The 17,000-nt window shown below is 48.6% G+C and overlaps 1 protein-coding gene across 2 annotated transcripts in view; it reads right to left on the bottom strand.

Annotated features, from left to right (window-relative positions):
• Positions 1–916: 916 nt before the first annotated feature.
• The window catches only part of STAT2 (signal transducer and activator of transcription 2), a 534,553-nt gene continuing 518,469 nt past the window's right edge, over positions 917–17,000 (bottom strand). For both annotated transcript variants that reach the window (XM_086959626.1, XM_086959619.1), the window contains exon 25: positions 917–2,827. In XM_086959626.1, coding sequence (XP_086815752.1) covers positions 2,739–2,827 — 89 coding nt within the window. In that variant the 3' untranslated portion in view covers positions 917–2,738. The remainder of the gene's footprint in view (positions 2,828–17,000) is intronic.

Genomic DNA, 17,000 nt, shown 5'->3' with positions numbered 1-17,000 from the left:
TTCTGTGTCAGTGAATTTAAAGCTTTAAGTGTGTTTTGATTTCCTCACAAAATAAGCTCAGTCTAAGGTATTGCTGACTTTGGGGTGTTCTGCACCAATATTACTATTTTGAAGACCAAGGGGGTGGGGGAAGCAGTTCCAAACCTCAGATTCCTTGACTTTGAAGCAGAAGGTTACTGAGTTTTTCAACTGGAAATCAATACATGGTTTAACTAGATTCATAGTGGATAATGAAATCTTTCTGATGGCCTATCTACCATGATGCACACTGATTAGGAGGGTTTTACTACTATCCTTTATAATAAGGCCATTAATGCCACGTACACCTGAAGCTCTGAACATAAAAGTCTTGAGAGAATAACAACGTCCTCAATATCTTTCGCCCTGAAGAAGTCCTTCGGACGAAACGCGTTGGCTACGTTTTTTACTTGAAGACTTTGAATAATCGCAAGAAAGAAAACTTTAAAGTCCTACTGAATTGTTTTTCTTGATTATTGTTTTGACTACCATTGTCAATTGTGTATTTTGTGGGGTGCTGAACCATTGTGTTGGATTGTAAAAATGTTGGGAGTCTAGGGGTATAGGACTTCAGGTTCTTGGCCCCCACAACAAATAACTGTACTGTAAAACATTGGATAAAGTGCAGCTATCTTGGCCTATACCCCTGTTCTAGTGCTTCTCATTATAAACCTAAATTAGGTTCCCTCTATAAAAAAGTATGTTGATGTATAGCAGATTAACTCTGCAAAACGTTTGTGTTCCCCAGAGAACAAGTGTGAATAGGATCAGTATGAGAAATATCAGCACTGCCAGTGAATAATACCAAGGAGATTTATGCATTGGGCTTTTGGAGGCATGGAAAGACCCCAGAGCAAGGCCTTTACTTTGAATCTTCTTTCAAATAGAGTCAACACAGTTTTACTTATTTGAAAAATTGATTTATTTCACTTTCTAACAATGTACAATTTTGGCTAGTGGTTAAATGTGGTTATTGCAGGTAGTAAAGGTTCCACAAACGGATGCAATGATTACTCTGAAATGTGTTTAGAGTACTAAAAGGCAGGATAAAACGGCACATAGAGAAGAGGCAGGCCTGGTGGCTCGGTGACATATTCTCACCATTAAAAGTTGCAGAGTTTCGGCAATATAAAACACAAGCTGCCCTGGAACGAAAATGTTGGAAAGTTATTCTTTCTTGCCGACATTCCTCTCTTAGCAGGCATGTTATGTTATGTTATCAGCATTTGTATAGCACAGATCTACTATTTGTACGGTCCCAAAATGTATTTTGTGCCTGGGTATCCTTTCCGTACAATTGAGGAATTCTCTTTGACTGGGCTGGAGGTAGTCTGGTGTCATTTGCTTGGTTAGTGAAAATCAGTCTGTTCAACATAATGTTCTGTAATGTCTTGTAATGGTTAGTAGGAACAATAGGAATGTGTCAGTTCCTGTGATATTAATTTAGTGGCTCTAAAGCCCCAGATAAGACACTAAAATAAGAAATGATTAATGGTATAATGGGACTAAATATTGCATCAGTCATGCCTGCAAACCAACACTGTCACATGAAACTATCATTAAAATAAGAGACTATGATGACTTAGGCAGCTTTAAACTGTGAAAATTTTTGCATCCAGTATACACACCACATTTAGTGAAATCTCTTTTGCTTCCACACATTCTCGTTTTTGGAGAGCAAGTATTTTTTCCCACACACATACTAGACACCCTTTTTGTCCTTGGAGTTCCATTCCCATAAAAATAGGGCTATATTACAGATAGTGCGAAAATACCACACCCAAGAAGATTGCCAGGTTCAGAGGGCAGTCAGTTAGAACAGAGCAAAGATATCTATTTGATACATTTTCAGTTTCGATGGAAAACATTCAAGGGGGCCTGGGCTTCAGGGCTAGGTTTGAAGGCTTTCTGTAGTTTATGGTGTCTTGGACAGTGCTAAAGGTTCAGGTTGTTAAGTGCTGTATCAGGTACTGAGGTCAAGCCATTGAGTACACCTTTTCCAGTGCCATACCATCTCCCACCCCACACTAAAAAGTTAAAAAGAGACTGCAGTCTTATATCCGAATCTCATCCCTGTTTTTGCTTTGTCAGATGACTGGTAGGCTTCTTCTGTCTCTGGTGGCAGTGAAGCTTGACTCTCCACTAGAGAGCCTATTCCCCTTGAAAGATCTCACTCCTCTTTTATGCTGTGTGTTCAGAGCCACTCTTTCTCTGCTCCTCCTCACTCTGAGCGAGTTTGCGGTCAAAAGGTACACATACATTTTCCTGTTTGGTGGTCGGGGTGAGGGTCGGGTCATGCTTCTTGTTGGATCGGATGGGCTCCTGCAGAGCATGCTTCTACTGGCATGAGGGGCTCTAGGCTGTACGGGTTTCTCCAAGCATGGTCTCCTGCTAAGGTGAGGCAAGCTGCAGCTCCTACAGGGAGCACTCAAGCTCAGGCCTCCAGTCAAGCATTGCCCTCTCCAACTCAGATAACGGAACACTCCTGCTTGGAGCACACCGTCTCGTCCAGGGTCTGGATCTGCTTATGCAGTAGTCCTCCAAAAAGCTGCTAACTTGGCCTGCTGTCATGAGTAGGGAAAACAGTGAATTAAAAGCAGAGGCGGTGGAGTGGTTTTCTTATTGTAAATGGGGAAAGCAAGTTGAACTTGAAGAGCCCATAATCTTGATCATTTTCAGGGCACAATCCAAAGCAGTGCAAGAAGGCAGAGATCCCTGGGTCAATAGCCGTCCTCTTCACCATCACTGTCTATGATTGGCATCATGGGATCGTCATCACCCGTCAGCACGAGTACAGAGAAGTCGAGCGCTGAAACACAGAGAGCAAACGTGAAAAGAAGAAGTAACAGGCCCAACACAAAGTGCACACTTGATCTCTACATCCTTTCCACTCAACACAATAATGGTGCTCCCTTGTGTCCTAGTCTGATAGACCATTCAACCCCTCCCATTACATTCCTTGTGACCAAAGCTTACAAAAGTGGTGAACCCTCACATTGGTGGCTGTTGAGCAAGCCAACCCCTATTAACTCCCCCCTAATGTCCAATACCAAAGGGAAATGCCACTAGTAAGCCTTCTCAGCTGCTGAGTGGATTCCTGCTCTAACTTGCGCTGCAGGGCTCAGTTAATGCCATACTCTCACAGGAGAGTGGTTGCAAGAGCTGCATTTGCGTTTTTTAGCTGAAGCCAGCTTGGCTCATCAATCTGTGTTGAAGCGGAGACTGATCTGGGGTGTCTACATCCAGGTATTCTGAACACTGTCCACGCAAGACTAACCCTGGAGGTAGTTTTAATAAGAAACAGAGATAATGGGGAATCACACTGGGCCCTTCACTGTACTCCACAGGTAGACCAAAATGCCCTCAGTTTGAGAGTCCGTTCCCTTTTGGACAGAATCATTTACACTGGTGAAGTGCGGTAGTGGAGTCTGTTTCCGACAGAAAGCCTACGGCGGAGTAACTAATAATAGACTCTACTGCAAGGTGCACAACTGTAGAGAATCAGCAGCTGCATGTCCCACAAGTCCCTTCTGACCAGTAAATCATCCTGTGCCAAGTGCACAGCTGATTAAGTCTTGTGCCCAGAAATTAACCCAGATTGGAGCACGCCAAGAAGCTGGTGCCATTCAAGATGTTTGTTGTTGGCAAGCTGAAGTTCACAACACTTTTATGGTGCCTTACTTTCAAGGAACAGGGCACAGTAAACCCGCCCGCCACCTTCCCCCTTCAGCACAAACACATGTATTGGTAAGAGGGAAGGAGGAAAACAGCAGCATATAGGGCTGATCGATGGTAAAGGATGTGGATTTCAATTTTTGTCAAGCTGATGAAAATACGCTGATCAGTGAGGTAAAAAACAGACCTGCTGGCTAATAGGACAGTCTGCTACTAGTGCCAACAGGGGCAATGCATTTAGATTGTCTCCAGGCTTAGTCTGAGAAGATTCTGTTTTTTTTTTGCTATATTGCCATCAAACTGCACTGGAATCATAGTCTTGCAGGTTGGGAACACAATTGAGTGAAAGTGGGTGAAGTTCCCACTACAAAAACATCTCCTTAGCTTTGATATGCGTGAAGATGGTTTGTACCTATGCACTTTTCAAGCCAAAGGCTTGCAGCTTCTGGCCTCTGACCTCAGTGGAATGTCAGCTCCATTTGTGTTGAGATATACATTTTAAGGTTTTTGGGCCGCAGAGTCCAGAGTTATACCATATGCTGAGAATTTGCTATCGTAAAGATTCACTTAAGACATGACAAAAATGTTATTTTTGATTTTGTCAGCTTGGATTTGTCGGAAGCATTTTAAGAGCCCTGGTCACCCTTTCTCTACTCAATGCACAAGTTACTACTTGTGTAATAATAGATCTGTAAGAGACATTAGTTAATGATAGATTCCTTACCTTAGAATATTCCCAGACGTCAGACGGAATCCAGGAAGTTTTGCTTAGCAGTACCCCTGCGCATCAGTAGGTGGTGTCCTACAGCTCTGTGTCAGTCGCTGGTGTCGTATGTGCCGAGGTGACATCACAGAGACTACTTAGGTGCCACCCATGCGCGCTGGCATCAGTTCTGTACACGACTTTCCGCGCCAGGAACGTACAGCCATGCAAGATACGGGGAGGATGGGTGGGGCGGTAAGGAATCTATCACTAACTAATGTCTCTTACAGATATATCATTACACAAGTAGTAACTTGTGCATCTGAAAGAGACACGTTAGTGATAGATTCCTTACCTTAGAATAGATACCCCAGCAATATCAGTCCCGGTGGTGGGTCTGCGAACAAGATTACACCAGAAAATCACGGAGAACAGAACAGCCAAAGAAGCTGTCTCTCCAGACCTGACTGTAAACGCAGTAATGTGTAGTAAACGTGTGCTGCGAGGCCCACGTAGCTGCCTGACTAATATCCTGCAGAGGAACGCCACGCCCAAGGCAGTAGTGGCTGCTGTTGCCCTGGTAGAATGGGCACGGAGCCCCAAAGGAGGCTCCTACTTAGCCTAGGAGTAACAGGCCTTGATGCAAAGAACCACCCAGCTAGGAATGGTCTATTTGGGAATAGGCCGACCTTTTTTGGCGCCCGCGTAGCCAACAAAGAGCTGGCCATCCACCCTAAACTGTTTTATGCGCTTCAGATAGAACGAGAGCGCACGTTTTGGGTCCAGACGGTGAAGCCTCTCTTCCTCTTTAGAAGGATGGGGAAAGAAGGTAGGCAAAGTGATAGCCTGCCCGATGTGGAAAGGTGTGACGACCTTTGGCAAGAAAGACGGACGGGTCCTTAAAACCACCTTGTACAAATGAACAGAAAGGAAGGGAGGCTTAGAAGAAAGAGCCTGGAGCTCACTGACTCTATTGGCAGAGGTGATAGCTACCAGGAAAGCCGTCTAGAGAGTGAGAAGACGCAAGGGACAGTTATGAAGGGGCTCGAAGGGAGCGCACATCAGAAATGTCAAGACAGATTCACGTCCCATAGAGGCATGATGAACGGCACAGGAGGAAAAGTGTGCGTAATGCCTTTCAGAAAACGGTTGACATCCGGAGACTTAAAAAGAGAGGGCTGATCAGGAAGCCATAGAAAGGCGGAAATGGCAGAAAGATAACCTTTGATAGTGCCCAGAGCAGAGCCCTGCTGGGACACGGAAAGAAGGAACAGAAGAACCTCGGAAAGAGGGACAGAAAGAGGATCCACAGACTTATCTGTGCACCATGCCACAAACTTGTTCCACCTGCATGCGTATACTGTTTTCGCGGAGGGACGCCTGGCTGCCAGAATGACATCACAGACTTAGGGCGGAAGATCAAAAGCAGTCAACTGTCGCTGCTCAAACTCCACGCATGGAGGTGGAGGCTGGACAGGTTCGGGTGGAGGACCGCCCCCTGCTGCTGTGACAGAAGATCCTCCCAAAGAGGCAGTCGGATCGGGGGATCGATCGCCATATTGAGTAGCTCGGCATACCAGAATCTTCATGCCCAATCTGGAACCACAAGGATGACCTGGGCCCGGTCGCGCCGAATCTTCTTCAGCACTCTGGGCAGAAGTGGTATAAGCGGAAAGGCGTACAACAGACCGCAACTCCACTCGCGATGAAAGGCGTCCCCGAGTGAGTGCCGCCTTGGAAATTCCAACGTGCAGAATTGATGACATTGCGCGTTCTCTTCGGTGGCGAATAGATCTAACCAAGGCTCTACCCACTGCAGAAAGAGACCTTGCACCACGTCAGAGTTCAGACGCCATTCGTGATCCATCAAGCACCTGCAGCTGAGTTTGTCTGCCCTGGCGTTCAACAAACCTGCCAGGTGTTTAACCACCAGGGTAATGCCCTGCTGTTCCAGCCATGTCCAGAGGCGCAGAGCCTCCTGACAAAGGGTCCGGGACCCCACCCCGCCCTGCTTGCTGCAATAGCACATGGCGGTGGTGTTGTCCGTGAACACCTGCACTACACTTCCCCGGACAGAGGGAAGGAATGCCTTCAGTGCAAATCGGATCGCCCGAAGCTCCAAAAGGTTGATATGGAGCCGGGACTACACCGGAGACCAGAGGCCTCTGATCTCCGCTTTTCCCAAGTGGTCTCTCCATCCAAGGAAGGACGCATCCGTCACCACTGTGTGCTCCGGTTGGGGAAGGGAGAGGGATCTGCCATTGACTCCACTGCAAGTGTCGTGCAGTGCCCTCCGAGATCTGGATGTGATCGGGCAGGTTGCCCTGATGCTGTGCCCACTGGAACCTCAGGTCCCACTACAGAGCCCGCATTTGCCATCTGGCATGTTGCACTAACAGGATGCAGGAGGCCATAAGGCCGAGGAGCCAGAGGGTCACCGTGACTGAAACCCAGGATAGAGGCTGAAAGATCGGAATCATAGCCTGAATATCCCGGACTCGCTGCTCAGGGGGATAAACCCGAACCTGCGTTGAATCCAGAACCGCTCCGATGAAGGGTAGCTTCTGAGAGGGGCTCAGGTGTGACAAGTGCAGGAGGTCAGCCGTAGTCTGAAGGTGGGCGACGACTGCCTGGGGCGAGCCCACCTTCAATAACCAGTCGTCGAGGTAGGGGAAGACTGACACCCCTGACCTGCGCAGATGATCTGTGACCACCGCCATCACTTTCGTGAACACCCGAAGGGCACAGACCGAAAAAGAGCACCACAAACTGAAAATGCTCCTGGTCTACCCTGAACTGCAGGTAATGCCAATGGGCCGGCAGGTCGGGAATGTGAAAATATGCGTCCTGCAAGCCCAATGCTACCATCCAGTCTCCAGGGTCGAGGGCAGTCAAGACCTGAGCCAGAGTCAACATCTTGAACTTCTCTTTCCGGAGGAAGCATTTGACGTTCCTGAGTTCCAAGATGGGGGGCAAGCCCCCTTTGTATTTCTTGGGGACCCGAAAGTAGTGGGAATAACAACCACATCCTACTTCCGTCCCTGGAACGTGCTTGATGGCCCCCTTGGCCAAGAGGGCCATAACTTCCTGCTAGAGAAGTGCAAAGTGATCTCCCGCCCTGCGGTGGAACTGAGACGGCATGACCGGGGGATTAGACTCGAAGTGGAGGGAGTAACCCCTCCTGACGAGTTGCAGCACCCACTTGTCGGAAGTGACAGAACGCCAATGGAGAAGGTGATGACGAATCCTGCCACCCACCGGCGTGGGGTGCAACCTGAAGCTCAGACTAGGAAGGTTTTGAGGTGGATGTCGTGGGGTGGAGGTGGACTGACCCTCACGCCGGCCCCCAGAGTCACCCCAGCGACCTCCCCGCCCACTGGCACGCTGAGGTTGGGTCTGTGCAGGCTTTTGGCTGAACAAACGGGCCGGGTGCCTCTGCCATGGCCACGAAAGGAATGAAAAGTAGTCGTGGCCGGCCACGTGGTGGAAAGGCCCAAGGACTTGGCCGTAGCTCGAGAATCCTTAAAACGCTCCAGTGCATTGTCGGCCGTATCACCAAACAGGCGAGTGCAGTCAAAAGGCATGTCCATGAGCGAGCTTTGGACGTCCAGGGAGAACCCGGTGGACCGCAACCAGGCATGGCGACGAAACACCATGGTCGTGGAAATTGCCATACCAAGGGAGTCAGCGCAGCCTGAACCTCCTCCGGGCACTGAGGCAACAACTCGGCAACGGTATCCCACACCGCGTGTGAATAGAGGACCAAAAGGCATGCAGTGTTCACCGACCGCAGCCCTAAGCTGGCCGACGAGAACAACCGCTTGCCAAACTGTTCCAACTTCTTAAGAGTCCTTATACGGTGGAGCCGTGGGAAAAGCACTCTGGGATGTCGAAGCTTGAATGACTAGACTCTCCGGTGTGGGATAAGTGGTCAGAAAGGCAGGGTCACCCGGCGCCGGTCAGTGACGCCTGGCAACGTTCTTATGCACAGGAGCCCCTGTGGCTGGCCGCGACTAAGTGCTCAACAAGACTTCAGTGAGGGCATCGTTAAAGGGCAGTAGTGGCTCCGATGAAGTGGACGCCAACTGGAGCACGTCAGTGAGGAGATTAGTCTTAAGGGTCACCTTGGGAAAATCGAGGTTAAGAACCTCAGCTGCACGGAGCACCACCGTATACGAGACACCTTCCTCCATAGTGGGCGGGGGAGTGGCAAACCCCAGATCAGCGGAGACCTCAAGGCCGCCAGCCTCCTACAAGTCATCCACCCAGTCCTGCTCAGAATCACACTGACTAGCAAGAGGGTCCTCGGACCTCTCCCAATCAGGACAGGCGGCACAGGTCGCGTTAGCGGGGCAGGGATCGTGGAGGGAAGAAACACCGCCGGGAACAGCGCCGGTCTGGCAGAGCCGGCGCCGTGTTCCAATTTCGGATCCCAGGTGGGGACAAAAACGTCCGGGAACCGAGGCAGAGTCGGATCCAGCGGTATCCACTGCGGAGCAGCATGGGACCTCTTGGCGCTGGAGCCAGCGGTGCAGGATCCAGCGGCGCCGGGGCTGGAGCCACCGGAGTATGCGACGGACCAGCAGGATCCTCACACGGGACCGCAGGGCCCGAAGGCTCACCGGCGGGAACCTGAGGCCTAAACAGGCGGTCCATGGCAGCAAGGAATTCTTGCATTTGTGGGGGAGTCGCCGACGGATACGGGTAAGGTGGGTAGGCCGCATGAGTCCCAGGCTCTGAAGGAGCCGCAGTGGTGGAACCCCTGTCCCCCTCATCCGCATCCGGGGACCAACGGGTCGACGTCGGAGAGCGAAAACGCTTCTTCGACTTTTTCCTGTGTTGTCTCTTACCCGAATCCGAAGGTGAAGACTTAGATCCTGAGGAGCGGTGATGGCGGCTCCGCGAGCGGTCACAGGAACGACCGCTGGACCTCAAACGGCACTGGGATGAGTGCCAAACTTCAAGCAACTTCCGGCGTCGCTTCCTCAAGGCCTTCGGGACCATGGCCCTACAGTCCAGACAGGACCGGGAGTTATGATCGTGCTCCAGGCAGTAGAGACAGACGTAGTGAGGGTCCGTCACAGACCTATTGCGACGGCAGGTCCCGCAGGACTTAAAACCAGGCATCCCTACTCGCACCAGGGAAACAACCAACACGAGACAAAAGTCTCAAAAAGATAGTAATAAAATGACTGAGGTACGTGCTCTAACTGGATCTGCGCTTACTGTCGCAGAAAAAAAAAGAACTGACGCCACTGCGCATGGGTGGAGCCTAAGCAGTCTCTGTGACGTTATCTCGGCGTATACGATGCCACCTACTGACGCGCAGGGGTACTGTTAAGCAAAACTTTCCGGATCCAGTCTGACGCCTGGGGATATTCCAAGGTAAGGAATCTAACACTAATGTGTCTCTTTCAGATTGCTACATCAAGTTCCCTTACGTTCAATGCAGTGGGTACTGTCCCAGTACCCCCTTTTAATTGTTTGCCCCAGTTTATGTCCACTGGATTGTTCCATTCCTTCCTTCCTTCACTGCTGCTGCCTTTACCTGGCTGTTCTTTAAGCAGGCTCTATCCATTCATTTTGGTTTCATTTTCTGCGGTACCGTTGTGTACATTGAAATTAAATGAACAGGGAGTAGAAAGCTATAGTAACTCGCCAATCTTTGCCCTGTCCTTCTTCCACTTATTATCCAATTATTCCTCATCGCTATCTGTAAGCAAGTACAAAGATCAACTCTAGTTTTTCTTTTCCTGTGTTCCTTGAAGTTTTTTTTCCTTGTGAAAATATTGCAGGAAACAACTAAGACAGACTATAGTACCCTGCTTCTCTTTTACTCCAAAACTTTTTTAGGTTCTTATATTTTTTTTTTTATAAATTGAAGTTTCCGTTTTATTTTCCTTTCTTTGCTCGCTTGATTTTTTGTAGAATCCCTGTAATTGTGTCAATAAGAATTATTGTCAATTATAAATTGACCATTTATAATCCTAACATTTAATCATGGCAAGCATTTGTCAAGATGAACATGTGCTACATTGTGTTTGCCAGGTAAGTATTGTTCAATTATGAAAATCATGAAGAGAAATTACACCCCAAACTGAAGCCTTTTAAACGGTACTGTGGAAAAAAAGGTGATGGGAGGAATATTATACTTAATCTCTCTGGGCTGCATGCTAACCCATCTTTTGTCGTTCACTATGCCACCTCACACAGGAACAGGCAATATGCAAATTAGTCTTCTACCTGTTCTAATAGGAACACTCCATCACCAACTGCTAAGCCTACTCTCCTCTAAATAGGGAAAAAAGCAACCAGACCTGTTTTGACCTGTTTATGCCCTAATCAGAGAGGCACTGCTTCATTTATATGGCACAGTGAGCACATGACTGCAGGAACGTCCCCTCTTTTTACATGGTCACCCCCACTTTCTGCCTGGTATCTGATGCAATTTTGACAGAAATGTGCTCGGTTCCTGCTACCCAGGTCCCCAGTGGCAGATCTCTTTCCCTAAAACGGAACAATTGTTCCCCCAATTGGCAATACCTATAGCACCCCCTGTAAGTCCCTAGTAAATGGTAGCCCTGGTACCTAGGGCATGGGGTACTAAAGAGGGTCCCTAAGGGCTGCAGCACATATTGTGCCACCCTAATAGACTCCTCAGCACACTCATGCAAACTGCCATTGCAGGCTGCGTGACATGGTGCAGAGAAAAGTGAAGACACGACAAAGCGTACCTCCTGTGTGCCATGCCTGCAGACAATGTATGCAGTATAGGTAAGGCACCCCTACAGCAGGCCTTACAGACCTAAGGTAGGGTGCACTTTAATACACATGTGTACATATCTGCATGAGCAAATATGCCCCTGTGATGTCCAGGTTGATTCTTAGATATCCCAAGTGAACAGGGACGCCATTTTAATTACATGTGCTGGACACTGGTAATAAGGAGTTCCCCAGCTACATGATGGCGTCACTAAAACCCAAGATGTTTGGTATAAAAAAATCTCGTATTAATAAGCCCACACTGATTCCAGTGATGGATTTTTTTAATATATGCACCCCCTGAAAACCTACTGACTACCAGTCATGTAAACCATCCTGCCACCTCAGACAGGTTTCTGATCCCCTGTAGGTGAGAGCCTACACTCTCTGAGGCCAGAAACAGTGACTGCTGCAGCCGTAGGTGTTGTCACCTCCTCAAAGCAGGATGGCTAAGTAATCAGCATGTCAAGGCAGGAGGCTTCAAAGGCCTCTGCTACCTGTGATATGCAACCCTGGCTTCCCCCAGACTTGGGAGATGTCACCTACTGCCCGGCAGCCATTTGGCACCAGGACAGGTGGAACAATCAACTAGCCAGAAGGCCCTATCAGGCCAGTTCCACCCCTAAAGTGAGCCGCCTGATGTTAACATGAAAAGGAGAATTCCACCATATTGATTCTTGGTTACATTTGGCTTACTGGGTCAGGGTTGTGCCCACTTCTCCCAGGAAGTGGTCATATAGAGGGAATAGTCACCCTAAAGGTAAGTAGTTCATTGGTTACTACCGGTCACTCCCCTGGACAACCCTAAATTGAGTATTTAGGGTCCTCCCTGATGCCAAGATTTCTGCAGATCAAGAAGAAGAGGACAAAGAAGAGCCCCAAGAGACCGAGAATAGAAGACTGCTATGAACCTTTGGCACCAAATTTAGCATGCCTGCACCAGTCTCAACAATCACAAACAAGCGACTCGTCCTGCAGCTGATCAACTACCAAGAACCCAGCTAGACTGCAAGCCTGCAAGCTAGACTGCAAGCCATTCACAAATTGCCAGTAATGTCCCCAGCAGTCCACAGACACAGAAGGAGCAGAGTCTGGTTCACAGAGTTGCCTCTCTCTGTCCAGACCGATGCAGCAGCTTCCTAGGAAGTAGTACATGTGCTCCTGAAGTTCAGATCTGTGCCCCCACTAAGTGAGAGGGCACTCGGACCAACTGGAGCAACACAGGACCAATACCTGTGTTACCGGAACCCTTGCAGCAGCCAAGACCTGTTTTAAGTCCAGTTGGGAATCTACCAGCAGCGAGACTAAACAGCCATTGAGGGTCGTCAGCACTGCAGAGATCCACTTCCAGAGTGCCTGAGCAATCCTGATTTTTGCACCTTTGTCCAGCGAGACCGATAACCGCAAGGACGCACAGAGTCCAGCCAACCTATCAACTCTGCACCGGAGCGCCCCAGCCTGGGTACTGAGAAACAATGTGCCCCCTTGTCCCCAAGACCCTGGTAACCGAAGCCCCCACATAAGGAGCCCTAGGGGTTGTCCCCAAGTACCCACTGCAGCCTGTTTCTTGGTGGCCCCCCTTTTTTCCACCAATGTAGCGTGCCAAGCTACCAACCTGACCAGCACCTCTGCACCCGAACGCCCATGGGCAGGTAACTAGTAACTGCTAGCGATACTTTGGAACATGGCCCTCTACGAGATCCCCAGAAACCAACCATGAGTACGTGAACGCAATATATGCCTTTTCTCCCATAGGAAGCATTGCTGCGTAAAGACGCAATTAAGTGAACTGGTTACTTACCTATGAAATTCAATATTTAACACCTTGAATGCTAAGGCAATTCCTCCAGAGTGCTGACATCCCTTTAATCCCACTGTTCATGACGAGCTCAGCTCGTCATAAGCACAAGAGCAGTGTACTGCATGACGAGCTGAGCTCGTCATGAGCATGGAAGGGGTTAAAAAAGTACTTAATTGATAACGAAGTTCTTGGTATCAGGACTCATATAAAAATACGACTTTTGTTTTATTGGTCTCGGAATTATTCTTCAGTGTGTGTCTCATTTATTGTCTCTATGAGTACAACAAATGCTTAGCACTACCCTCTGATAAGCCTAAACTTCTAGCCAACACTACCACAAAAGAGAGCATCTATAGTATCATCATTTTTGCCTCTGTAAACCAATAAGAGCTGTCTGGAGTCTTTACACAGTGTACCTCGTTTTGATCCACTGTATAAAGAGCCCGCTTCCTACATTTTTGGCAGGGGTGGGATACAAGACTTTGCATTTGCTGATACCACTTTGTCAAAGGTGTTTCCACAGGGTAAATCCACAACTGGCATTAGCTAAAAAAATGTATGTTTGAATTTATTTCAATTTTTCCAAATTGTACACATATGGACTGTTAGGGCCTTGGTTATGTCCTCCAGCCCAATTGTCAAATCAAATCATGTTTATTTTGGTTAATTAAAACCATAGATTACACATCACAGCTGTTGAAACATTCACAGACAAATAAAACAACACCCTTGCTCGGGAAAGCAGAATCAGTCTACATTATCTAATTCATTTGCATCCCTAACTGTCTTGTACTACCTCTACCTAGAAAACCCATTGTAAAGTGCACTTGTGGCAGCTTGGGGAATGATAGCAGTGAGTGGGTAGCATAAATGAGAAACAAGCAAAGGGAGGACTATTTTCAGGCAGCAACTACAGCCTGTCCCCTCTTGTTCCACATGGTTACCTATTGTCTTACACTGCCTCTTATGTAATACCACATATAAAGTGCAATAGTGACAAGGTACAATTTCTGCTCAAATTACACTAAAATGGGGAAGACATCAAAACAATATTTACTTTGCCCACCCCATCCAGTAAGATCTTCAGTAGACATTTTATTTCTCAATGACCTGTCAATAAAAATTCAATATATAGTGCACGTGTGAGAAAGTGGTTCTATATATACTGGACCAGAATAAGGTACAGTGTGTATAGAGTACACAAACCCCAGAGGTATAACAGAGGTTAAAGCCAGGTGTGACCTTACTCTCTAAAGTGGTAGCTTGGTCGAGCAGTATGGCAGTACCAGAGGATAATGTGAAGCATTTGTTGAACACACTCAGTCTGCAAAAGGTTTCACACACTCAAAGACTGAACTCTAGGCCAATTGTTTTTATATCAAAGATATAGATGTTTTATTTTCTAGAAACAACAGGTGCAAAAATATACTATTCTCAATATGAGAGGTCTCAGATGAGTACTTTGCAGAAAGGCAATACACTTTGTAAACACAATAGGTACAGGGGTTGCAGTAGGCAACACAATTCTACACACAATTTAGCATTGAGCTCAATGGGTTTTCCTATATCAACACATGTGATTACTTTGTGGATTACTTTGGTAGTTCCAGGACTGGATCCTAGATGCAGCCCTGGGGTCTAAGCTGAAAACAATTTAGTTAAAACGTTTTAGTTATTGCAATACTTTTTCAGGAATATAAAGCTATATTAAAAGTTCACACTTAGAAACTTTTCAACAGAAATCTGGCAATGTTATCCAATGGGAGAAAATTCAGGTTGCAGGTTAAGTACGATCTTGTTACTTTTGTAATCCAGGACTGGGCGCCTGGGTCCAGCACTGGGGTTTCAGTTTAAAACAGGCAAGTAATTACGTTTCAGTATTTTGTAGGATTTGTAAAGAATATTTCTAGTTTTAAGAATTAGACACTTAGAAGAAATTTCATAGAAAAGAAGAAATTTCATAGAAAAGCAGACAATGGATTCCTATGGAGAAAATCCAGGTTACTAGTAAACCCGATAAGGATTACTTTTGCCGTTCAGTACTGGGCTACAAGGTACAGTACTGGCTTCTCTCCTGATCACAGGTGAGTACTTTGGAATTCGGTTGATTTTATATGAATATTTTAAGTTTTCAAAAGTAGACAGAAGATTTTGCAAGTCAAACCAGTCAATGTTATCCAATGGCAGGTAAGTGAGTTACCGGTTTCTAGGTGAGTACTCGGCTGGTGAAGATAAGGTTCTGGGTACAGACTCAGGGGTCCCCCAGGGTCAGGTAGGTACAGTCGGTTCACCCTCAGCAGCACGGAGGCGACCGGGTGCAGAGGTAGTTAGGCCCAATGAGGGACAGGGGGCCTCCGGTTGGTGGCTGGTGGCTAGCAGGCCACGCGGCTGTGGGAGCTGGGCTCCTGGTCACTTGCTCAGGGCAGAGGGGGTAGTAGGATAGGGCAAAGGTGGCACGGCCTGCGGTACTCGGGCGGCTGGGTGCAGGGTGCTTTTGAGCCGCCGGGCGCTCAATGTTATTCAACGGGGAAGGTAACAAACGAACAAAGGCTGCAGGCTCAGGACCGAGATTCTTCAGGGGCGACCACCACTTCGAGAGGTAAGTTGGGATCGAGGAGCACAGGTAGGTACCCCAAAGGAAGGCACAGGGGGCTGTAGGGCGCCGGGTGCAGGGGTGTCTTTAGGTGTCGGGAAGCTTACCCTCAGCTGATCGTGGTTGGAGGGGCCCCTGGTTCTGAGTCTGCAGGCGTCGCCTGGTTCGTCGAGGAGGGTCTTTGGGCACTGGACTTCGAGTCCCAGCCGCTGGGGGGACGTCCTCGTGGTCTTGGATTACTTGGACACGGGCCGGGCTCGGTGGTGCAGAGTGGGCTGGTCCGGAGCTTCCTGGCTGATACAAGGGGGGTTGTTGCAGCAGAGCCTCTGCTGATGGGAGTCCCAATCTTCAAGAGGGTCAAGGCAGGCAGGTCCTCTGGGTGTCCAAAGGTTGCTGTCCGCTGGAGTCGCCGGGATTTAGGCAGGAGCAGGTTCCAGGATCCACAGGCCAGTAGGGCTGGGGCCAAGTCAGTTGTTGTCGTCCTGTTGTTAGCAGCAGCACGGCGGGTCTTCTTCCTCTTGATCTTCTTTCTTCTTTTCTTCTCCGGATCTGAGGAAGGAAGGTTGAGAGAGCCCCTAAATACTGAATTATGGGGAGTTACAGGTAGGGCAAGAGCAGGGACCAATAGTTCCCACTCCTGAGGTGGGTACACGCCCTAGCCTGCTCCTCTCCTGTGGGAGGGGGGCAGGACCCTAGCTGTGATTGGGCAGGGCTCCCAATCTTTAAGATGGCCGGAGCCCGGGGTCTTGCTTCACCTCGTCTCCCCCACCTGAAGGGTGGGGTTGGCACAGGCTGGCACACCCCCCTTCGGTGAGCAGCCTTTACAACGCGGGCATTACCACGCGCTGCCATTACTATGCTGCTTTTACAATGCAAGTCGTTACAACGTCTTGCACTGGAGGGCGCTGTTGGATAGGGAATAGTTTAATTTTCTATTCCAACACCTTCCTTACTGTAACGTGGGCTGGAGTTGGAATAGAAAATTAAACTATTCCATTATCCAGCGCTTACAACGCAAGTCGTTGTAACGACTTGCGGTGTAAAAACAGCGCGTGGTAATAGCTTGCGTTGTGGTGTCATACAACCCCCCCCCCCCCTTCCTGACGTAGTTTTTCCCGCCAGTCTTCCCGCCAGAGTGGGGGTCAGGACTGGTGGGAGCCAGTTGCTGGGTACAGAAAATGGTCTGGAGAAGCTCACAGAGGCGGCAGGCCTTTGAAGCTTCTCCCTGACCATCCTGGGGGAGGAGACCTAGCTCCTCGCCCAGGATGTGCATTGTTGCAGGCCCGGAAGAGCGGGGGCTCTCCACCCAGGGGTCCAGCAAACATGTCTGCTGTGTGGCAGCCTAGGCAGCTTCTCAGTCCAGACGTGGATTGTGGTTAGGTTTCAGGGGGCATCTCTAAGATGACCCCTGTGGTGCATTTTTCATTAAATCTCACACTGGCATCAGT

This window comes from Lissotriton vulgaris, chromosome 1_1 (assembly GCF_964263255.1).
Source record: "Lissotriton vulgaris chromosome 1_1, aLisVul1.2, whole genome shotgun sequence".
Lineage (NCBI taxonomy): Eukaryota > Metazoa > Chordata > Amphibia > Caudata > Salamandridae > Lissotriton > Lissotriton vulgaris.
Note: the sequence above shows the minus strand (reverse complement) of the source record. Positions and strands in the feature narration are given on the sequence as shown.